The 16,446-nt window shown below is 41.2% G+C and overlaps 2 protein-coding genes across 10 annotated transcripts in view; one reads left to right on the plus strand and one right to left on the minus strand.

Annotated features, from left to right (window-relative positions):
- Window positions 1-269: 269 nt before the first annotated feature.
- Window positions 270-1,889, plus strand: SPCS1 (signal peptidase complex subunit 1). The gene is made up of 4 exons (XM_060631282.3): window positions 270-407; window positions 714-773; window positions 882-968; window positions 1,473-1,889. Exons 1-4 carry the CDS (start codon window positions 372-374, stop codon window positions 1,596-1,598), a joined length of 309 nt encoding a protein of 102 aa, XP_060487265.1. The 5' UTR covers window positions 270-371; the 3' UTR covers window positions 1,599-1,889.
- The window catches only part of NEK4 (NIMA related kinase 4), a 50,666-nt gene continuing 35,691 nt past the window's right edge, over window positions 1,472-16,446 (minus strand). For 4 of the 9 annotated variants that reach the window (XM_060631266.3, XM_078443014.2, XM_060631272.3 and 1 more), the window contains one exon: window positions 1,472-1,805. In XM_060631266.3, coding sequence (XP_060487249.2) covers window positions 1,617-1,805 — 189 coding nt within the window. In that variant the 3' untranslated portion in view covers window positions 1,472-1,616. Of the gene's footprint in view, window positions 1,806-2,012; window positions 2,125-4,923; window positions 5,945-12,506; window positions 12,559-16,446 lie in introns of those variants that run through there. The other 5 variants (XM_078443016.2, XM_060631268.3, XR_009609691.3 and 2 more) reach the window with 4 other exon arrangements.

Consider the following 16,446-nt stretch of genomic DNA (forward strand, 5'->3'; position numbering starts at 1 on the left):
GCCGTTAGGCCGCGGGGGCGCTGAGGAGGACAGTTTGGAGGGCCGGGGCCGCGGCTCCCGCCATTACACTACTGACGGCTAACCCCTCCCGGACGCGCGATGCCTCTGCTCGACCGCCACTGTCGCCACCTCAGCCCTCGCGGGCAGTGCGCCGGGCTACAGCCGGCTCCGAAAGCGCAGGTGGCCTAGCGATGGTGCGGGGCGGAGCCTCGGGCCGTTCGGGTCTGTAGGAGACATCCGCTTCCGGGGCCGCGGCCGTCTCATTGCCCGGCTCTGCGGGCCCGCGGTCCTGCACTTGGAACCCGACCCCGGCGCCTACGATCCCTGAGTCGCGCCTGCCTTCGCTCTGCTGCCAGCTTTCTCAGCTAGTCATGCTGGAGCATCTGAGCTCGCTGCCCACGCAAATGGTGAGGGCTCGACCCCAAGACCCCCCGCCCCGCACGCTTCTCTGGAGCTGGCAGCTCCGGCGGCCCTTGTCTCTTCCCTGAATTGTGCTTCCCGGGTCCCCGTCTCTCTTCGCCCGCGAGGAGCCCCCTGCCCATGCGCCGTTAGGATGCTTCAGTTCTCCGGAAAACCTAGAATTTCATTTCTTGTCCGGTCCTTGGGGAGGCCCCTGATGCCGGGGTTGCCCGGTGCCAAAGCTGTGAGGCCAGAGCAGGAACCACCTCTTCGGTGGTGGAACCAATTCCTGCTTTGCTCTCCTTCGCTTCTAGGATTACAAGGGGCAGAAGCTAGCTGAACAGATGTTTCAGGGAATTATTCTTTTTTCTGCAGTAAGTATTGTTTTTGCATAGTATTCTTTTTCTTCTCCCCCTCCCCCAGCCCCCCCCCCACCCCCCCAACCAGCTTGATTGTATTTAATGTACTTCGTTTGTCTCCAGATAGTTGGATTTATCTACGGGTACGTGGCTGAACAGTTCGGGTGGACTGTGTACATAGTTATGGCCGGATTTGCTTTTTCGTGTTTGGTAAGAAGATTGTGGGTATTTGGATGTTAGTGGCAAGTTTTCTAAATTGGGTTGGTTTGGTTGGAGCTGGTAGTGAGAACCAGCACCAGCTTTTCAAAACCTCCTCTTTTTGCCATCAGTGTTTCACCTTGCTATCTATCACTGGAAAAGTAGAATACCAAATAAGTGGCAGATAAAGTAAGCTGCATAAAAGGATACAGTTTATTTCTTAACAGCAGCTGCTCCAAGCAGTAATCTTAAGGTCAAAACTAGCAGGAATTTCTTAGGGTCTTCACAATGCGCTCTCCTCACTTTTTAGCTTCTAAAGCCTTATGTGTAAATGGTGAGGCTTGTTTGCAATTCTTAAATATCTTATCTGGGTGAATGAGTTTTCACTGGAATGTCAGTTTTGCTGTTGTTTTTTTACCTCTAGTAGCATAGAGGACTTATTTAGGAATATTACACGTAATGCTCTTTTAAACTTTTGATGTTTAATATTGACGGATTTCCTCTGTTCTGGCTCAGTTGACACTTCCTCCATGGCCCATTTATCGCCGGCATCCCCTCAAGTGGTTACCTGTTCAAGATTCAGGCTCCGAAGACAAGAAACCAGGGGAAAGAAAAGTTAAGAGGCATGCTAAAAATAATTAGGGTTTTCATGATTCAGCTTTACTGTTGCACCTGCTTTCGTTTTGTATGAGATGAGCTAAATTGTTTTTGTATCCAAAACATGAGTTGAAACCCATCGCTGCTCCTCCAGCACAGCTGTGTATAGATTTTGTTGTCTTTATATTTCATTTCTAACTCCGTTGGCTTTTGACTTATAATTATTTTAGGCCTTCTCTTCATAATCTTTATCTGAAATGAGAGCAGAAAACACAAGTATGCAAAGTTTCTTTCAGGTCTACAAAAATAATGAATAAATGCCTCATAAAAGTACAATTTGACTGTCAGAGTTTTATAATTCATTATGAGTGGTTAAATCGTTTTAAGGTTTTCAGTTAAAACTCAACACCAGTCTATGTCTAAAGAGTCTTCTGTCCATTGTTGTGAAAGCGAACCTACCAGTAAATGCCAGAGTTAGAAGTTTGTGGTTCTGAAAACATCACTGAGCACCATTTCTATTTTCTGTAGCTGTAAGTTCCTAATACATGTCTTTCTTGACAACAGTAAGTGCCTATGAAAAAATGTAGTGTAAATTTGTGGGACGGTCATAGTTTGGTACCACTAAAATAAGGGTGTTGTTAAGCAGAAAAATTTCAATCCATCCTTTACTTGAGGTGGAGCAAAGTGGAAACCTATAAAAACTAAATTCTTTTTAAATTTTCCAGAGGACTGAACAGAAAAATATTCTAAAGGTTTGTGTACAGAATGGAAGTGGGAGAGTTATTGTAGGTAATATTCTATTTCTCAGTACCAGGATACAGGACTTGATAAAATACGTGTTTAAAAAATGAGAACAATGACCTTAATAAACAAAAGTCAGGAAAGCTTAAAGAAAAAAAAAAGAGAGAGAAAATTAAGACCACATAAATAAGACTAAGCATATAAATAAGAGTAATTAATGTGATTTAAAAGTTAGGAGCTCCCAAATAGTGTTAAAAATCAAGTTACCTTGGGGTGCCTGGGTGAACGACTCTTGGTTTCAGCTCAGCTCATGATCTCACAGTTCATGGGTTTGAGCCCCAAGTTGGGCTGGCTCCGTCCTGACAGCATGGAGCCTGCTTGGGATTCTCTGCCCCTCCCGCATGCATAGGCTTTCTCCATCTCAAAATAAATAAACTTAAAAAAAATCAAGTTACCTCCTGTTTTCCAGATGACACCCAAAGGTTGAAAACAGGGAAAAGGATATCTTAGGTGGATGCAAGCAGAAAGGAGGGGTAATTAGAAAGTCATACTTAACATCAGAAATGTGGCAAGGAGGGACATCTGGAGCTGCCAAAATGTGCTGTTCTGAATCATTATACATTAAATAAGACATGAAATTGTATAAAGAAAGAATTTTACATACGTAAGAGTTTGGCAACGCTACCACTGGGTAGGAGACCCAATACTACCTTTCAGATTTTGGTAGATAAGTGGGCATATATTGAAAGGGAAGACTTTTGCACTTGTTCTCTATACTTGGAACATTTCCCCTCAGATACACAGGACTTGTTCTTTACTTTCATTCAGGTCTCTACTCGGATGGGACTATAAAGAAGCATCTCCTACTGCCCTGTCAAAATAAAGTGGTATGCCCCATCCTCTATGCACTGATCTATCTCACATTACATATTTTTCATTGTTGCCACCCCCCCTCCACAGAATGTAAGCTCCATGGGAGGGAACAGGGATCTTGTTTGCTCACTGCTGTTTGCCCAGTACTTCTAAGAGTTGGGGAGACATTGTAGGTGCTCAGTAAATAGTTAATGAATGATTCAGAGGTGCATTGCCATTAGTCACCTGGTCTACTTAAGTTTAATTAAAACTAAAATTAAAAATGGAGTCCTTCAAACTAGCTACATTTCAAGAGCTCAAAAGCCATATATGACCAGTGGCTACCTTATCACAGAATACAGATACAGAACATTTCCATCATCACAAAACTACTGATCAGGTCTTCTACAGGTTTGAATAATAGAGAAAGGCAAGTGATTGTGTTTGTGCATAACAATCTTTACTAAATGCCCATTGGACTGTTCCCTCTACTGGCTCATCTACTGAGCCACAAGGAAGAACAATCCCAAGAAGTAAAAGTTAATGCAGGTCATATTCAGTAACCACACTGCAATGACTCCCGCCCCGCCAGACAGAGAGCACGTGAGTGAGCACCAGCAGGGAAGGGGCAGCAGGAGAGGGAAGGAGAGAATCGTAAGCAGGCTCCACGCTCAATGCAGAGCCCGATGTGGGGTTCGATCTCACTACTGACTGAGATCATGAGTCGGACACTTAACCGACTGAGACACCCAGGTGCCCCGAATTTTTTTGGCTTTCTAAATACATGTATCCCTACTTTCCAAAAGGTTGTTTCACGCCACTTCACTTTTCTGCAAGTCTTACGTTACTACAGCAATGGCTTTTTTCATAAAAGCAAAAATCCTCTTCAGATTTCTTTCAACAAAAACAGGTACTACTGTAGGTCTTAAGTGTGAAGAACTTTCAGAGAGTGGGAGATACTCTGTTTTTCACCATTTCAGCTTACCAAAGGTTTCATAGGACTGCTTTTTGGGGGTAATGAGAAAATATGTATATGGAAATTAAGGAATATTTCTTAAGGAGAAAACCACAATTACTGACTATTTACAAACTGTCAAAAGTATATCAAAGTCTGAAATATGGTCAAAGGTATAATGAGAAGAAAATTCATACTGTTAAAGGTGTTTTATATTTAAGAAAGATAAAAAATGATTAAGCACTCAAAAACCACAGAGTAACCAAAAGATACTGGGATGAAAACCAAAATGAATGTTTAGACAAAATAAAACTATACAGAATGGGAATAATAACATATGGGGGAGAATTTTTTAATTCTAAGAAAATATGTACATATACAAATTAGAAAACTTAACTAAAACTGATGTTTCTCCAGAAAGATGTATTCATAAAACATGCAAGAAACGGTGAATAGTTCAGAAAGACCCACCCACAGTTTGCCAAGGATTTGCCTCAGACTGGGACTGGGATGAGACGGTTTTACTGTTGAGTTCTAACAAACCCTTCAAAGTGAAAATAAGAGATCTCAGAAACCAGGCTATGAGCACCTTAAGGACAGGGAGTAAGTGTTTTCCTCACCACCATATCCCCAGCTCCTGCCAGAGCACCTGACACAGAGTAAAAACTAAAAATCTGTTAAGTGGCTAGAAAGGGAACATTTCATTAGAGTATTTTATGTGTGTGTGTAATTTTCAAAGAAGGTAAGATAACACTTTATATTATAAAAAGTGAAAACGTTTCCGGAACAGCATTTATTTTTAAAGTCCCTTGAATACAAAAGTGAAAATTTACTAATCAAGACTTTTATTTTATAAAAACAACTTATTTCCCACATGGGAATTACTCCTCATTAAACAACTAATAAAATATGTGATATACAGTCATACATTTACAACATGGGAAGACAACCAATAATTTGACAGACAAAAAGACAAACTTCAGGAGGTAAGTATGTCCAACATAACTAAAAGGAGCTGGACTTCACTTACAAATTGCTTAACTGGAAAAGGAATTCGTGTTTTAGAAATGTTTTCACTGATGAAAAGTTACTCTAAAAAAAGCCAGCAGAAACATGGATTTACAAAGCCAAATTATTTTAGTTTCAATTCTTGCATATCCTAAATGAGGTTCATATTAAATGAAAATAAAAGGTTTATTAAACATCCATCAATATATAAAAAAGGAACTGCTCAATTACTAGATACTACATATTCTTTATATCTACTCCCAGAATCATGAATTGATTTTCTTAAAAAAATAATTTTTCAACTACTACCTAAGGTTATTAACAATGACAACTCGCATCACTAGACATATTATGTCACTTATTTATCCTATTACTTTTATCACTATAGTGCAATATAAAACTTCCAATCCAATATTTTATGGCCCTTACGTATCAAACTAATTAGTACCTTAGAAAAATAAAATTCTAAATATAAAGTTGGTGGTTTAAGGCTCAGTAAACAGTAACCAAACAAAAGTCTTATAACAGATTTTCCTCATCAAGAGTAAGATTAGCCACAGATTTTTTTCCTTTGTTTTGTGACATTGCTTCATTTTACTCTGTTCCATCCCATTTTTTCCCCAGTTAAAAAAAAAGATATAAGGATGTTGAATGGCCTCCAGCCATTATTATGGGTTTGTTTCTGTTCAAGCCAAAAACCTTTGAAAATAGGTCTTTAGTTCTGGCAGATTAGAATAAATTATCAAAAATTCACATTTTCTTCAAAAAATTTCAACTGGCGAGCTTTCACACTGTAAGTTGTGTATTTTTCACCCATGTGCTCCTGCAAACGTACCTAGTGGAGAAACAAAAAGAAAATCAGTATGTAGTAGAAAAAATATTTTTTGCAATTTTAGAAGAAAGGCTTTTCAAGAAAAAAGAGAAGGGCTTTTCTTTAAAAAAAATTTTTTTTTAATGTTTATTTTTGAGAGAGAGAGTGTGAGTGGTGGACGGGGAGAGAGAGGGAGACACAGAATCAGAAGCTGGCTCCAGGCTCCAAGCTGTCAGCACAGAGCCCAACACGGGCCTTGAACTCACAAACTGAGATCGTGACCTGAGCTGAAGTCAGCGGCCCAACCGACCAAGCCACCCAGGTGTCCCAAGAAGGACTTCTTAAGCATGATACCAGAGGTGGAAACCACATGGGAAAATGCTATCATTTAAAAAACATTTGAAACTTCAAGATGTCAAAAAATTGTCATGAGATGTTAAAGAACAAACAATACACTGGGGAAAATTTGCAACATACATACCAAAGAATTAATACCATTAATATAATATAGAGCCCTTGGGGGTGCCTAGGTGGCTCAGTCCGTTAAGCATCTGACTCTTGGTTTCACCTTAGCTCATGATCTCATAGTTTGTGGGATTGAGCCCTGTGTTGAGCTCTGCATTGACAGTGTGGAGCCTGCTTGGAATTCTCTCTCTCCCTCTCTCTCTGTCCCTCTCCCCCACTCTCTCTCAAGAAATCAAACTTTAAACAGCATAGAGTTTCCCTATTTAAAAAAAAAAATAGAGCTCTTAGAACCAGTAAAACACATAATATTAGAACATTAGAATTAGTAAAACAACAAAATCAATCTCATAGATAATTCAGCAAAGGCATTTACAAATTAATACAAATAGCCAATTAAAACAGAAATTTCAATCTAATAAAAAAAAATACATACAATGTGACACTCAATATATGCCTGGAATTAAAATAACACCTAACAATATGTTAAACAGATGTCACACACCTCCTATCCAGTGCACAGAGAAGGACACAATATCACTTTTGTGGTATTCCTGCCAAAAATACAGAATCTGAATCTATTTAACAGGAAACACATCAAATCCAAATGGAGGGTCATTTTATAAAACATGGCCAATACTCTTCAAAAATGTCCTAACTGTCCCAGATTAGATGAGACATAACAAATACAATCCCAATTGGTTCCACATCTGGCATGATGGCTTGAAGAGCTCTGAAGACCCCCTCCTCACTGAAACTGGTGAAAATTATTTTCTAAACTAACCATTTAAAGTCTCTGGAAGCGGTCCTGAGGGCATACAGCAAATAAAGACACTTTTTTTTTTTTTCTCAAGAAAATCTACCAAAACCCATTAAGAACAGTGAGAGTGGGTGGTATCTAAGCTAAGATCAAAGGCCTCCCTCCCCAGTCCCAGCTGAGTGAGACAAAAACTCTACACCAAACTGTAGCCAACAACACAGGGTTCCCTTTCCATCAGCTCCTAGTCCAAAGGCAATCTTCCTGGGAGGGGCAGGACATCATATCTCATCCTGCCCCCCCACATCTGTGGTTAAGGATAAATTTTGAGAGAGTGCAGCCAAGATGTGGGAATTTCCTTTTTATACCAGGTTAGACTTGTAGGATGGAGGCTGTACCTTGGGAGCAAGGCCAATGAAAATACTGGGGCCCCAGTCACCTTTGCCCCAGACCATAAAGTGAAAATCCCATGCTCAGGTGAAGCATGCCAAGAAGACCAGCCCTCCCCGCCACTGAGCTTCTAAAGTAGGGGTATCACTCATAGACAAGTATGCTATTGTCTTTGCTCCCAGCTGTGTTCCGAGATTTTTCCTGGGGTGAGAAGCAAGACCTAAAACAGCACCAAAACTTTTCCTTAATGGACTGACCTCATTTAGAACAGAGTGGAAAAACTCAAGCCTACAATTGCTCTCAAAAACTGGAAGTAGTGGTGAATGGCAACTAGGAGGAGACTGGTAGAGTCACTGGGTGTATAGGCTAAACTGTGGGCAGCCTACTTTGATGGAGACAACTATGAAGCTGAGAGGAACCCTCCCCCACCCCCACCCCGCCCCCCACCCTGGGGTCAAAACTAATTTCAAACACTGACCCTGGGAACTATCCCAAATTTTACTGGATCAGTTTGTGGAGCAATGTGTGCCCCAGGACATTGTTGGAAACAGGAGAGCCATCAATTAGCAACTAAAAAACCTTAACAGCTAAGGGAAGGACAGGGAGAGTCAAAAGAGTTCTGCAAAACCCACCATCATCCCAAGGTGGCTGTGGATACAACCAAGGCCTTGCCAGCTGAGAGGCAACATCAGATTTACATTGTGGAGACATGAAGAAGGGATAAAATAGACTTTACTAAAAAATTCAGCCAATCACTAAAGAAGCAAATAATAATAGCAACTCTCCTCCCTGGGGAGGCCAGTGCCCAGACTTGTACAATATACTTTCTGAAATGTCCAGTTTTCAATAGACGGTTATAAGACACATACACTGGGGGAAAAAAGAAGGCAAGAGAGGCACTACCTGGGAGAGTAACCAGATACTAGAGTTAACCAGCAAAGATATCATCAGAAACATGTTCACAGAACTAAAGAAAACTATGATTAAAGTAGTTGTAAGAAGAGCTAAGTGGAAATTCTGGAATGGAAAAGTATAATGACAAATGAAAAACTCAAGAGGGGCTCAACAGTTTATTTGAACTGGCAGAAAGAAAAGTAAGCGGGCTGGAGATAGATCAATATATAATTGATAATCAGTATATAATATCAATATATAATTCACATTATAGATTGATAGATCAATATATAATTCTTTGATTATACAATCAAAGAACAGGGAGAAAAGAAAATGAAGTGAATATCACTTCAGAGAAAAGTGGGACTTCACTCAACACACCAACACATGTATAATGGGACCATCAGAAGGAGAAGAGCGAGAAAGGAGCAGAAAAATTACTTAAAGAAATAATGGCTGGGCAATCCCTATCAAAATAACACCAGCAATCTTCACAGAGCTAGAACAAACAATCCTAAAACTTGTATGGAACCAGAAAAGACCCCAAATAGCCAAAGCCAAATCTTGAAAAAGAAAACCAAAGCTGCAGGCATGACAATCCCGGACTTCAAGCTATATTACAAAGCTGTAATCATCAAGACACAGTATGGTACTGGCACAAAAACAGACACTCAGATCAATGGGACAGAATAGAGTGTGGTAGGGTCCTTTCCCTCAGGAAAGAAAAAAACCTCAAGGTAACCTGGCTATATGCGTATGTGACAACATCCCTCACAATCTTGTAACATGAGACCACTTAATCAGACTACATGTTTGTGTGTTACCATATATGGGAGACAAGGAAGCAAAAAATATATAAAAAGCTACAGCATGTGGCATTCGGGGCTCAGTTCTTTGGGAACCCAACTGAGTGGTGCAGGCAGGAATAAAGTTGCTTCCTGGAAAGAAAAGCCTTGGTGTCACGACTCTGTGCGAGAATCCTGCTACATTACTTGGGGGCTTGTCCGGGATTCAGAGACGGTTCATTTCCTCCTCCTTTGCCACCAGGGATATGGACCTCGGAATGCCGGGAGAGGCAGCCTTGCCTGGTGCCAGCAGACCGCTTGATCTGCAGGAGACTAGCCCTCCCAGCATGCCGGGGCGAGGACCCCGTGTGCCCCAATGGAACTCGTGAGGCCCAGACACCAGCTCAGGGAGTGCCACCTGGCAGACTGGTAAGAACCTGGGTTCGTTTTGGCACACCTGCCCCCAAGAGGCAGAAGGGGAGCCTGATCACCTCCCAGAGTTGCCCTAGTAGTTCCACAAATTCCACAACTCTAAGGCACTGGGTAGCAGATTGTGGAGTCGCCATGTGACTGTGTGTGGGGACTTGTCTCTCATTCATTTCCTGGGTTAATGACTATGATAATTAGAGCCAACCGTCTCTGGTTATTCTACCTCAGAACAGGGACTTTAAGGAATATTCCCAAGCAGCTGCCGAAACTCCTTTTGTTTCAGGGAAATTCCCTGTCTTCTCCAGACTGACCCGGACTGCCCAATTCCACTGGTGGAAAACAAAACAAAACAAAACAAAACAAAACAAAACAAAACAAAACAAACCTGGAGTCTGCTCCTCTGTCTGAGCTGACAAGAGTTAAAACTGGGAATTCTCTTTCTCTGCCTTTTGCTGGCACCTCTCCTCTTCTGCCTTCCCTCCCCCACCTTCTTTTCTGTGCCACTTTGGGGGTGGCCGGCATAACTGGCTCCTCAATGCCTTAGGCACCATCAGCTCCTCCTCCCACCCTAGAGGTTGTGGAGTGAAGACCACCCACTTCAGATTTCCCCACTGGTGCCCCAGATACAAATAGACAAGGGGGAACAAATTGATTAACTTTTAAATGGACACAGATGGAACACATTTGGTATTTAAATGGATTTAAGTTTTTTGGTTTAAAATAGACATGTCTTTAGAGTTATCAGCATTAAACATATAAAACTGTTTTCTAAAGGTCAAGTAAGCTCTTTTATCTCTGTTGCAATTTGTCAGCAAAAAGGTGACTTAATATGATGGTTAATTTTGTCTGTCTCAAAGCTTTCACGGGTAATTGTTAAGATAGCTTTCAAAGTCTTTGGTAACCTAAAACGTTAAAGTTTGGCTTGCATGATAAATTGAGATTGAATTCATTGGATATCTAAAGAGATAAGAGGCTAAAGCACTAATTACTAGATGTAGGTTTGTGCTTCTGACTTGTTGCAGAGAAACTCTAGACATTTGGATCTATGGGAAAACATGCTTTATCCTTAATGGATTCATAATTTTGCCATCTAAAAACATTCAGATATAACATCAAGTTCACAATTGGTTACTACTTAGTTTTCACTGGAGACTAAGGTTTCTAAGAGGTAAAATTCTACTAAATGTAGTTAAAACTAATAAAAATAAGACAAGCAACTCTGTATCTAGAAAAGTAGGAGATATGAAAGAAAGATATAAGAAATGGAAATATATTTTTGTTGAAGGTAAAAGAAAGTAATTTTGTTCTAAATGGGACTGGTTATTTGGAGAAAAATGGCTTGGACAAAATATAAATGTAAAGAAAAATTGCAGAAAGTTCATGAAGGAAAATCTTTAAAAAGAAATTTTATGTGTGGTCAGGATGGACTAAGGTTAAAATAAATGGATTTTAAAAGTACATTGGGTTAAGATTAAATTCCTCCTCTTTTGACCCAAAGGCCGAGAAAATGATAGCAATACCCTTGGTGCCAGCCTCCAAATCCTCCACATTTCTGTTGTTCCTGTTCAGCAGAGGACTGGATGCCTCTGCCGTATGAGGGATGGGTGATATATGAAGGGCTTTTACTAAGGTACATGGGAGCCATTTTACTACACTTAGCCCACTGTATGCTAAAAATGGATATTCACACGGCTGAAACATATTTATGTGAGCATTGTTGAAAAAAGGGAATAGACCTTGACTTTGGCCCTTTAACCCCCTCCCTCAGTGGCCAATGATCAATATGGAAGTTACTGTTGGGCCAAAATAAAATTAGTGCATCCTACAACAACCAGGAAAGTCTTGCTTGGTCACAGTCCATACCCCAAGGTCCTGCAGGCAGGAAATGGAGGGGTAAGAAAAAAACAGGAAAGACCAGGTCAGCTCTTGGAGGTGGGGTCAAGCCTGGGTAAGAATGACTATTCTCAGCACCTCCTGAGACTGGCAGGGCTTTTGGCTGCCAGCTGCAGAGCCAGCCAAAATGCAGGACAGGAGATGAGGTTTCTCCTGGCCAGCTATAGGAAATTGAGATAAGGGACAACTTTCTTCCTTTTTCCTATAGATGGTTAATTCCCCAACCAAGGCCATTACTCCTTTGGAATGCATTATGATTCGTTTTCTTTTGTACAAAGGTTTGGCCCCAATACAAATTGGAAGAGGGAACCTGGCCCCCAAAGGGAAATATCAATGACAATACTATCCTACAATTGGACTTGTTTTGCAAATGTGAAGGGAAATGGGGAGAATTCCCCCATGTTGTTTTTGGGCCTTAAGAAAAAAAATCGAGATATGTGTAAGCAATATAAGGTGGATCCTAATTTTTTTTTTAATTTTTTTTAATGTTTATTTTATTATTTTTGAGACAGAGAGAGACAGAGCATGAACGGGGGAGGGGCAGAGAGAGAGGGAGACACAGAGTCCAAAGCAGGCTCCAGGCTCTGAGCCATCAGCCCAGAGCCCGACGTGGGGCTCGAACTCACGGACCTCGAGATCGTGACCTGAGGAAGTCGGATGCTTAACCGACTGAGCCACCCAGGTGCCCCAGGTGGATCCTAATTTAATGGCAACCCTTTCTGAAGTCCAGCAATCAGTGGGGGAAGTAATTAAGGGCCCCTTACCTGTATCTAAAACAGACCTAGAGAAGGAGGAAGGGAGTTCTTTCACCTCAACCTCCTTCTCCTTGGGTCCTCAATCTATTAAATATATATATATTTATATATATATGTATATATATATATACACATATATATATATATACATATATATATATTTATACACACACACATATATATATATACATACACACACAATTCTGCTCGCTGCTACTCACCTTATCCAGGCCCTCCTCATAATGTAACAGGCATGTTTGCCTTACAAGAAAGCTAGAATGCCAGAAGAAAAAACCTTTATATTACAAGATTTAAGACAGATAAAAGGAGATCTAGGTAAATTTTCTGATCAGATAAGTATATAAGGGCTTTTCAGAACATTATGTATGTTTTTGAGTTGAACTGGAAAGATATAATGCTTTTGTTAAATCAGACTCTTAGTGACACAGATTTTTGGAAAAAAAACTAAGGAAATCTAAGATTTAGCCCTTAAATTATGCTAAATTAGCCACTATTTTACAAACACAAAATGAGAGCCCGATGGCATTCCTGGAGAGGTTGAGGAAGGCTCTCATTAAATATATGGCTATCTCCCCTGACACCCCTAAGGCTGAGATGGTTTGAAAGGACAAATTTGTCACTCAATCAGCCCTAGATATTCAGAGAAAATGCAAAAATTGGCTGTTGGCCTTGAAGGGACCCTGGAGGAACTCTTACAAGTTGCCAATTGAGTATATTACAACCAAAATTAACAAAACAAAACACAAAACAAAACAAAAAACAGAAAAGGAGGCTTAAAAAAAAAAAACCTGAGGCCTTAGTTGTGGCCTTCCATACTACGTCAGATCAGACTTCCCGAGGTCCTGGCACCAAGTGCCATTTATATCGCCATTCAGAGCACTAAAATGATGAGAATGTCCTCAGAGGGGACAACCAAAATGAAAACCCCATAAGCCATGCCCCTTCTGTGGAGACAATCACTGGAGATCTGAAGGCCCTCGGGGACCTCTATCTGTGAGGGCTCAGATAACCAATGTCCCTGGGAGGGACTAACTGGAGTCTGGGGCTCTTCATGGTGGCTCCCCTAAACAAACTGTCTATCAGAAACCCAGAGCCTCGGGTAACTCAGGTAAATACAGAAAGAAAACTGGTTGATTTCCTTCTTAACACCAGAGCTACCTTTTCTGACCTCCTTTCCACTCCAGGCCAACTATCCAAACACAGCATGACGATTAGAGGTATCTCCGGAAAACTGCTAACTAAATTTTTCTCTCAGCCCCTGGGATGTATGTGGGGAAACCTAATTTTTTTTCTCATTCTTTCCTGATAATGCCAGAGAGTCTTACTCCCTTGCTAGAAAGGGACATTATAACTAAAATAGAGACTATGGTGCTACCAACTCCAGGACAGGTAAACAATATGTGAGTTGTTGGAAATTACTGGATATGGTAGACTGTAGATACCAGGGTTCAGAAAAATAGTTTGCCTGCTATATCAATTATTAAAGGAGACTCCCAAAAAAATAAATAAACTGGGGTCTGACTCCTAGATACCGTCTCCAGCCCTTGGTTACAACAGAGCAAAGCAATTACTATTACCAAGCTCACAGAAATAAAAGATCATTAAAACACAGGATCAGGCCTTTCATTTAGGGAGAGGCAAAACTTATCAAATGACCCAAAGGATGTTTACTGGGAAAAAAATTTTTCAAAGAGAGTTCTGAAAGTAGTATCAGCCTGTGAAGTATGTCTTAAAAACAATACTTTCAACCACAAACTTGCTCTCCCAGGCAATCAAGGAACTGGAGGCTATCCAGGAAAGACTAACAATTAGGTTTCACTCATATGCCAAGGTCAAAGGAATTCCAACATCTGTGGGTATGGATTGATACTTTCACTAATTGAGTAAAGGCCTTCTGCAAGACAAAAAAGGCATAAAAAGCAATAAAAGTTTTGCTTTATAAAATAATACCCACTTTTGGCTTACCTAAAATTTTGCAAATTAATAATGGTAAATGGCTGCTTTGACTCTTTCTCTAGCAGAACTCCTGGCTCTTAAAAAAGTTTTATACCTCAGGGCGCCTGGGTGGCTCAGTCTGTTGAGCATCCGGCTTCGGCTCAGGTCATGATCTCGCAGTCTGTGACTTCGAGCCCGGCATCAGGCTCTGTGCTGACAGCTCAGAGCCTGGAGCCTGCTTCGGATTCTGTGTCTCCCTCCCTCTGCCCCTCCCCCATTCATGCTCTGTCTCTCTCTGTCTCAGAAATAAATATACATTAAAAAAAAAAGTTTTATACCTCAAAATAAATCAGACTGTCTGCTTATACTCAGCAAAACTCTAAATAACACCTCACAAGTGGTATATGATTTAAAAAAAATTTTTTAATTAAATTAGGGCCAAACTCTTGGAAATAGAGCCACCATTGATTACTTATTACTCCTGCTCTTCCATCACCTGGGTCATGAGAGATTCCCTGACATATGTTGTTTACAAAGTCAGAGTCTCTCCTAGGTTGTTTGACAGGTTTGGAAACTGTAGACATTATCTTAAGATGCTACCTTGTTGGTCAGTATAATCTTTACTTTGCGTTCTTCTCTTTGTGTCTGCTAATAATTATGCCACCTCATGCCTGCCAGCCTTCCTGTAGAACCATACTGTGGGCTACTTGACCGACCCTGGGGTAGACTCTAACTGCTGTACCCCCACACTGTCTCTTATCAGCTTAAAAAAGCTAGAACGGTCATCATCCCTGTTTCCTAACAGCAGGTACAGGCCCTATTCTGGGGGAGAAATAAATAGGGAAAGGGTTAACATTAGGCAGGGAGAGATAGGGAAACTTCAAAAAGCAGACTACAGCTGCAAGTGGGAGGCTAAAGAAGTAGATGGGGTTCTCCCTTTATAAAATCCTTTTTGGGTGCCTTCCCCCCATTATCAAGGGCATAAGGGGGGATCTAAGTGAGATAGGCAATCTAACTCTAAGACAACAGATGCAGGCCCTTGGCTTTACCCTAACCACCTTACACCACTGGGTCAGGGAGCGATTACCTGTGAATCTGACCACAGATGCTCACCCCTTTAAACCAGGAGATGCAATATAGATAAAGGAGTGGAATGTCCAGCCCCTAAAACCCCTCTGCAGGGGCTCGTTCACTGTCGTTTTGTCCACCCCTACTGCAGTAAAGGTAGCTGAAGTGGGTCCTTGGATTCACCACAAGCAGAATGAAGCCAGCATCTCAAAACTGGGAGTGCATTCCTAATCCACCAATGCTATGCAAGCTGACCATATGAAAAAAGCAATCCGCAATTCCAGAGGCTCCAAGAGACTACAACCCTGCTTTAGTCACTCCAAAAGCTGACTAATGTAGGCACGGCAGAAGCTTGAGGAATCGATGGTCCGATGAAACAAAAGACTGTGCTTATTTTCTATGTTTTCGTACTGTGATGCACTGTCATGCCTTGTTTCTCACTATTATTGTGATTCGTGCTCTACTCTTTGCCATAGGATTGTCCAAGGCCACCCCAGCCAGCTGGAAATGTGAGAGGTTTCTGTTAACACTCACCTTCCTTTTGTGGATAGGATACTTCATTGGTACCAACATGGGGAAACAATGGCCATAAGAGACTAAAAAATTAGACTCCCACAACTTTATAGTAAAACAACATACCCCAGTCCTACTACCAGGGTTTGGCTCTCAAAAGCTCAATTACTGGGAAAAACTATCTTGCCTAGTGGGGAAAAAGTTCATCATCGTCTCTGTTAAAAACTTAACATGCCTAAGCCAAAGATTTTATAACTCAACTGCCCAGAAAACCCAATGGTGGGGGACCCCAGATCACCTTGAGCCAGATCAGATCCCCACCCCTTGTTTAACTTCTCTCACCTCTGAGAGGTCTGAGACAATATCAATGCAGCCATCAAATGGCAGGCCCCAGGTGGACTATACTAGATATGTGGAAAGACAGCCTATATAGTACTTCCCTCAGTCTGGTCAGGGTCATATGTGCTGAAAACTATTCATCCATCTTTCTTCCTGTTTCCACTTGACAGAGAGAAACATTTGAGAGTTCAAATGTATAGGGACAGGAGACTCAAAGGAAGAAGCGTGCCTTACAAACTGGCAATTAAAAAGATGATAAATGGCCTCCCAAGTGTATAATCCATT

The sequence above is a fragment of the Panthera onca genome, chromosome A2 (genome assembly GCF_046562875.1).
Source record: "Panthera onca isolate mPanOnc1 chromosome A2, mPanOnc1 haplotype 2, whole genome shotgun sequence".
Classification (NCBI taxonomy): Eukaryota; Metazoa; Chordata; class Mammalia; order Carnivora; family Felidae; genus Panthera; species Panthera onca.

Bases quoted from the DNA above. Each gene is read 5' to 3' on its own strand.
- SPCS1 (XM_060631282.3), top strand. From the start codon at position 372: ATGCTGGAGCATCTGAGCTCGCTGCCCACGCAAATG. The intron at 774-881 runs GTAAGTATTGTT...GTTTGTCTCCAG, and splicing joins GAATTATTCTTTTTTCTGCA to ATAGTTGGATTTATCTACGG. The intron at 969-1,472 runs GTAAGAAGATTG...GTTCTGGCTCAG, and splicing joins GATTTGCTTTTTCGTGTTTG to TTGACACTTCCTCCATGGCC.